Source organism: Nicotiana tomentosiformis, chromosome 10 (assembly GCF_000390325.3).
Source record: "Nicotiana tomentosiformis chromosome 10, ASM39032v3, whole genome shotgun sequence".
Classification (NCBI taxonomy): domain Eukaryota; kingdom Viridiplantae; phylum Streptophyta; class Magnoliopsida; order Solanales; family Solanaceae; genus Nicotiana; species Nicotiana tomentosiformis.
Window position 1 is genome coordinate 9,163,152 of NC_090821.1, and position 6,000 is coordinate 9,169,151.

Here is a 6,000-nt window from a genome sequence, read left to right on the forward strand (position 1 = left end):
ACCGTGCCGGGGTCTAGATGGCAAGCCCTGCCAAGCGCACGCAGCCATGCCATGACCTTTCTCTCAGAGTTGGCATTTTGGGTAGCAAGGGCATTCACTCGAGCTCCCAAGTCTGTGACAAAAGTACGCATCCCCACCATTCCCTGCTCTATGGCCTTCATTCTTGTGTCCCCTCTGACAACTAAGGTTCCCTCAACAACCTGCTCATGCGGGGGTGAAGCAGCAACAGCCTCAGCTTGCACTTCATCACCATCTTCTGGTGCATCAGACTCATCGATATTTGCCTCAACAGGTCAAACAGGGTCCTTCCCAATTACCACTTTATCAGCCCGGAACTTTTGTTCCTTTTTTACTTTCCCATCCAAGTCCTTGTATTCCGGTACCCGTGCTGCACGGCATAACCGAGTGATTAAGGATGGAAAGAAGAACCCATACCTTTGCACAGGACATCGAATGAACATCTCGTCGTGAATAACCTTAGCCACATCAAAATCATGGCCATTGATAAAACACCATATCAGTGCAGCCTTGGGACCATTCACCTCAGTGGTATTGGAGGAAGGCAACAAATGACTATTTATGACATAAAGCCAATACTTCCCTTCAAAGGTAAGCGATGCCAAATGAAACATCCACCCCGACATAACCCACACTACCTCCTTGTTGGGCACACCTATTGTTCTAAAGAACAATTGCCACGAGGTTGGTTCTCTGCTATAGGTGTCATAGTAGTCGTCCGCTTCAGGATCTTCCCCAAACACTGGCAAATGGTAGACCCTCCGAATGGCCTCTATGGATGCGTCCACACTCTTCTTTCAAACTGTGCAAACATGGTTAACATGTTCCGGGCAGTTCGCATAAAACTCCCGCACAATCATTAAATTGGCTTCGTCACGTTCTTCAAATAATATCCCCAGCCCTTGCCGGATCAATTCATGATACATATTGGGGAAGCCATTTTGGAGGGACCTCATATCAATTCCCCTCTCCGGTATGGATTTCTTGGATGGCTTATTACAAAAATATTCCTGGGCCTCACTAGATACGAACTTGTTAGCAACAAACTGGCGAGCATTGGCAGAAGATCGCGGCCAGGATGAGCCAGCATGACCATTGGAGGAGGCACCTGTGGTTCTTCATTTCTTGGATGGTGTCATAATACCTTAAACAAATACCAATATCAGCTAAAGGCACGATGTGTGAACCAAGAGCGGCTACTCAGACTTCACCAGCACACTTGGTTACAAAAGTACATTCTCAAACTTGGGTGCCTCCATCACTGATTATTGCCCTTAGAGTTCCAAATTGGGTGAATATATTCTTTCTCAAAAAACCAATGACCCCCTTTTCATCATTTGTAGGGAGCGCTGCAGCCTCCACCCATTTTGACACATAGTCCACAGTTACGAGTATGTACTTGTTGCCATATGAGCTGATAAAAGGCCCCATGGAATCGATTCCCCATACATCAAACATTTTTACCTCTTGAATTGGGTTCATGGGCTTCTCATGTCGATGGGAAATATTCCCGGTTCGTTGGCATTCATCACAACCCTTCACCCAGAAGTGTGCATCTTTGAACATTGTCGGCCAGTAAAAACCTGACTCCAACACTTTCGCAGCTGTCCTTACTCCCCCGAATGGCTACCATATGGGGATGCATGACAAACCTGCAAAATAGAAGATTGGTCTATCTCGGAGATACATCTCCGGATCATGTTATCAACACAAATCCTGAATAGATAAGGATCATCCCAATAATACATGCGACAGTCACGAAAGAACTTTTTCTTTTGGACAGAGGAAAGGCCATAAGGGACAATACCGCTCACCAGGTAGTTTACAATTTTTGCATATCATGGCGCTACCTCAAGACTCGTGGCCAACAGTTGTTCATCCGGGAAAGTCTCCACAATCTCTTCCACCTCAACCTTCTTCTCTGCTCCTTCCAGCCTAGACAAGTGATCAACCACTTGGTTCTCCGTTTCCTTTCAGTCACGGATTTCTAAGTCAAATTCTTGCAGCAGTAATACCCATCGAATCAGGCGCGACTTTGACTCCTTCTTTTCAATTAGGTACATGAGATCAGTATGGTCAGTATAAACAATTACCTTCGAGCCTATCAGGTATGACCTGAATTGGTCAAATGCGAACACCACTACTAACATCTCCTTCTCGGTCACTGTGTAATTTAGTTGGGCACCACTCAAGGTTCTACTTCCGTAGTAGATTAGATGCATGACTTTATCTTTTTGCTGCCCAAGAACGGCTCCCACATCATAGTCGCTTGCATCACATATCAGCTCAAATGGTTGCTCCTAGTTGGGTGCAACTATAATAGGTGCAGACACCAACTTCTTCTTCAATTCCTCAAAAGCTACCCTGCAGTCATCAGAAAACACAAAAAGGTGATTTTTTTCAAGCAATTTCCACAGCAGGTTAGCAATTTTGGAAAAATCTTTTATAAACCGCCTGTAGAAACCGGCGTGGCCAAGGAAACTTCTTATTTCCTTGACGGAAATTGGTGGTGGCAACTTTTCTATTATATCAACCTTTGCGCGATCCACTTCAATGCCCTTACTCGACACTAGGTGCCCCAAGACTATACTTTCATGTACCATGAAATGGTACTTTTCCCAGTTTAATACCAGATTAGTCTCCATACACCTCTTCAATACTCTTTTCAAGTTCATAAGGCAATCATCGAATGAGTTACCCACCACTGAGAAGTCATCCATGAAAACCTCCATTATTTCCTCTACCATATCTATAAAGATGGCCATCATGCACCTTTGGAATGTGGCGGGTGCATTGCATAGGCCAAATGGCATTCTCCGAAAGGCATAGATGCCATATGGACAGGTGAACGACGTTTTCTCTCTATCTTCCGGGGCAATAGAGATCTGATTATACCCCGAGTATCCATCCAAAAAGCAAAAATTGGACCTCTCTGCCAATCTATCTAGCATCTGATCAATGAATGGCAGTGGGAAATGGTCTTTCCGAGTGGCCTTGTTTAACCTTCTGTAATCCATGCAGATTTGCCATCCTGTGACTGTTCTTGTTGAGATCAACTTGTTGTTCTCATTTTGCACTACAGTCATTCCACCCTTCTTTGGCACACACTGAACTGGGCTGACCCAGTTACTGTCAGAGATGGGGAAGATGATTCCCACATCTAACCAGTTGATCACTTCTTTCTTCACCACTTCTTTCATGTTGGGGTTCAGCCTTCTTTGATGTTTTCTGGACAGTTTGTGCCCATCTTCCAGTAGAATCTTATGTATAAAAATGCCGGGCTGATACCCTTAATATCTGCAATGGTCTAACCAATTGCAGTCTTGCACTCCATCAACACCTGCAAAAGATGTTCTGTCTGCACATCTAACAAACTAAATGAGATAATAACAGGTAAAGTTGAGTTATGTCTCAAGAAAGCATACCTGAGGTGAGAGGGTAACGGTTTTAGCTCCAACTGTGGTGGCTCTTCAATTGATGGCTTAGCTGGAGGGGTCTTTCTTTCTTCTAAGTGTAAAGGATCGAATTCGAGCTCTCTTTTCTAGTACCATTGGCCTTCAAGGGCCAAAACCCACTCAGCTAAGTCCTCACCATCTACCTTTTCTAAGTTCATGAGGCAGGCTTCTAGAGGGTCTTTTACGTTTAGAGCCTCATCTTCCTCCTCCAAAATCGCATCCACAGCTTCTATCAGAGAGCATATAGAAAACTCACTGGGTCGCCGCATAGACTTCTACACATTGAACGTTATCTCTTCATCGTTCAGTTGCATTTTTAGCTCCCTAGTTTCACAATCAATTAGAGCCCTCCCAGTGGCCAGGAATGGCCTTCCCAAAATTATGGGAATCTCCTCGTCAACCCGACAGTCCAGAATGACAAAATTTGCCGGAAACACAAACTTTCCAACCTGCACCAGTACATCATCAAGTATACTTGATGGCCTCTTCACTGTTCGGTCAGCTAGCTGTAGTAACATGGATGTGGGTCTTGCTCTTCCAATGCCTAACCTTTTATAGATAGCCAAGGGCATCAAGTTTATGCTCGCCCCCAAATCACACAATGCTTTAGCAAAAGCATAGTTGCCTATTGTGCATGAGATTGTGAAACTCCCTCGGTCGGACAACTTCACAGATGTGGGTCTCGTCACAACAATTCTACATGTCTGAGTTAGTGTAACCATGGGCAAGTCTTGAAAGTCAAACTTACGAGATATCAAGTCCTTCATCATTTTTGCATAACCAGGCATCTCCTTCAAGGCGTTAATCAAAGAAATGTTCACCTAGATTTGCTTCAACATCTCCATGAATTTCTTATACTGCTTATCCTTCTGATATTTGGCCAATCTCTATAGGAAGGGTGCTGGAGGTCGCTTCTTTCCTGTGATTTGAGTTTGATCCTGCTCGGGCACTGTTTCTAAATCCTTCTCTTGCACTAACTCAGTCTCCTTCGCAACTTTTTTTCTTTGCTTGTTTCAGCTGGTGCATGTTGTATCGTCATCTCTGTTAACCCTGTTAAATCATCTACCTCAATTGGTACTGGCACAAATATCTAAGTTGGTCAGCTTTCGCGAGCAATTTCGTGCTCTAGATCAAGATCTCTACCATTTCTTAGACTCACCGCCATAAGTTGCTTCGGTCCTTGCTCTTTTGGATTGACATGCGTGTCTGCCGGTAACGTCCCTTGGGGAAGATTATTCAGAGCCATGGATAACTGCCCTAATTGAATCTCAATGCCTTTTATCGCTGAGTCATGTGCTTTGACTTTCTCTTGCATTTTTCCATTAGACCCAATCAGTTGTTGCAGCATTCATTTAATTTCAGACAACCCATCATCTTGTTTCACTATCTGTTGTTGTTGAGGCTATTAATAAGCTAGCTGCTGATTTTGCTGATTGTATCCTTGTTGCCTTTGGTAAGGCACAACTTGACCATGTGGTCGCATAACTCTAGGATTATTGCTATTATTGTATTGCTGATGTGATGGTCTATCTGCTGATTCTACTGCCCCCCATTCTGACCACCTTGCCTCTATCCTCCATAGTTGCCCACGTAGTTCATATTCTCTTGATAGTTCTGGTTGTCACTTTCACCACTCCACGAGCATACATATGGTTAGTTAATGCATGGTGTACATAAGCCTCCATTAGTCGTGTCAATTATGTGTACTTGCTTCTAGCCTGATTCGTCAATCTTCTTGGTGAGGATACTCATTTGCATCATCAGAGTGGCCATATTCTCAGCTATAGAATTGTTAGGGTCCAAATCTACTGAGTGAACTACAGAAATGATTGTAGAGTCTTTTGTCATCCATCCTGAATTTTGAGCCATTTTATCAAGTAACACCTTGCATTCCCTGAATGTTTTGCTCAAAAATGCTCCACCTGTTGAAGAATCAATATTGGCCTTCAAGCTGTCTGCTAATCCAATGTAGAACCTTTGCCCCAACATCTAATCTGGAATGCCATGGTGTGGACACTTAACCAGCATACCTTTGAACCTCTCCCACGTTTCTTGCAATGTTTCAGCTAGTTTCTTCTTAAAGCTCAATATCTCATCAACTTGTTTGGCAGTCTTAATGGGTGGGTATAACTTGTTCAAAAATTGCTTGACTAATTCCTCCCAAGTGGTGATGGAGTTTATGGGGAGCGAATTGAGCCAAGTCTGAGCCTCTCCGGTCACTGAGAATGAAAACAACAACAGCCTTATTGCTTCCGGTGTCATATTTGGTTGTCTTTGAGTGACACAAATTGACAAGAAATTTTTCAGATGTTGCTGTAGATCTTCAATGTATGACCCTGAGAATAGTCCCTTGTTTTGCAGGAGATGCAGCATGTTGTTTGTGATTTGAAATAACTCCGCTTGTATCTGAGGGACTGCAATTGTGGTTGCCAGATTTTCAGCGGTGGGTTGTGCCCAATCATACAAGGCAGTTTCTGGCACAAGACGTGCCACACCCCGATTGTTCGGGTCGTTCACCTTGTTCAGG

At 43.9% G+C, this 6,000-nt stretch overlaps 1 protein-coding gene and 1 non-coding gene across 2 annotated transcripts; one reads left to right on the forward strand and one right to left on the reverse strand.

Annotated features, from left to right (window-relative positions):
* Positions 1-3,748: 3,748 nt before the first annotated feature.
* Positions 3,749-4,821, reverse strand: LOC138899732 (uncharacterized). Its single transcript, XM_070186423.1, has 2 exons — positions 4,633-4,821; positions 3,749-4,264 (listed from the first exon to the last, which is right to left on the reverse strand). Exons 1-2 carry the CDS (start codon positions 4,819-4,821, stop codon positions 3,749-3,751), a joined length of 705 nt encoding a protein of 234 aa, XP_070042524.1.
* Positions 4,822-5,472: 651 nt separating this feature from the next.
* On the forward strand, positions 5,473-5,579 carry LOC117281039 (small nucleolar RNA R71). Its single transcript, XR_004511632.1, has one exon. It is a non-coding gene; the product is annotated as a small nucleolar RNA R71 (small nucleolar RNA).
* Positions 5,580-6,000: the final 421 nt, after the last annotated feature.

Coding starts and splice junctions, on each gene's coding strand:
- LOC138899732 (XM_070186423.1), bottom strand. CDS start 4,821: ATGCTGCAACAACTGATTGGGTCTAATGGAAAAATGCAAGAGAAAGTC. Junction 4,265..4,632: donor GACCGAAGCAACTTATGGCG/GTGAGTCTAAGA, acceptor AACGCCTTGAAG/GAGATGCCTGGTTATGCAAA.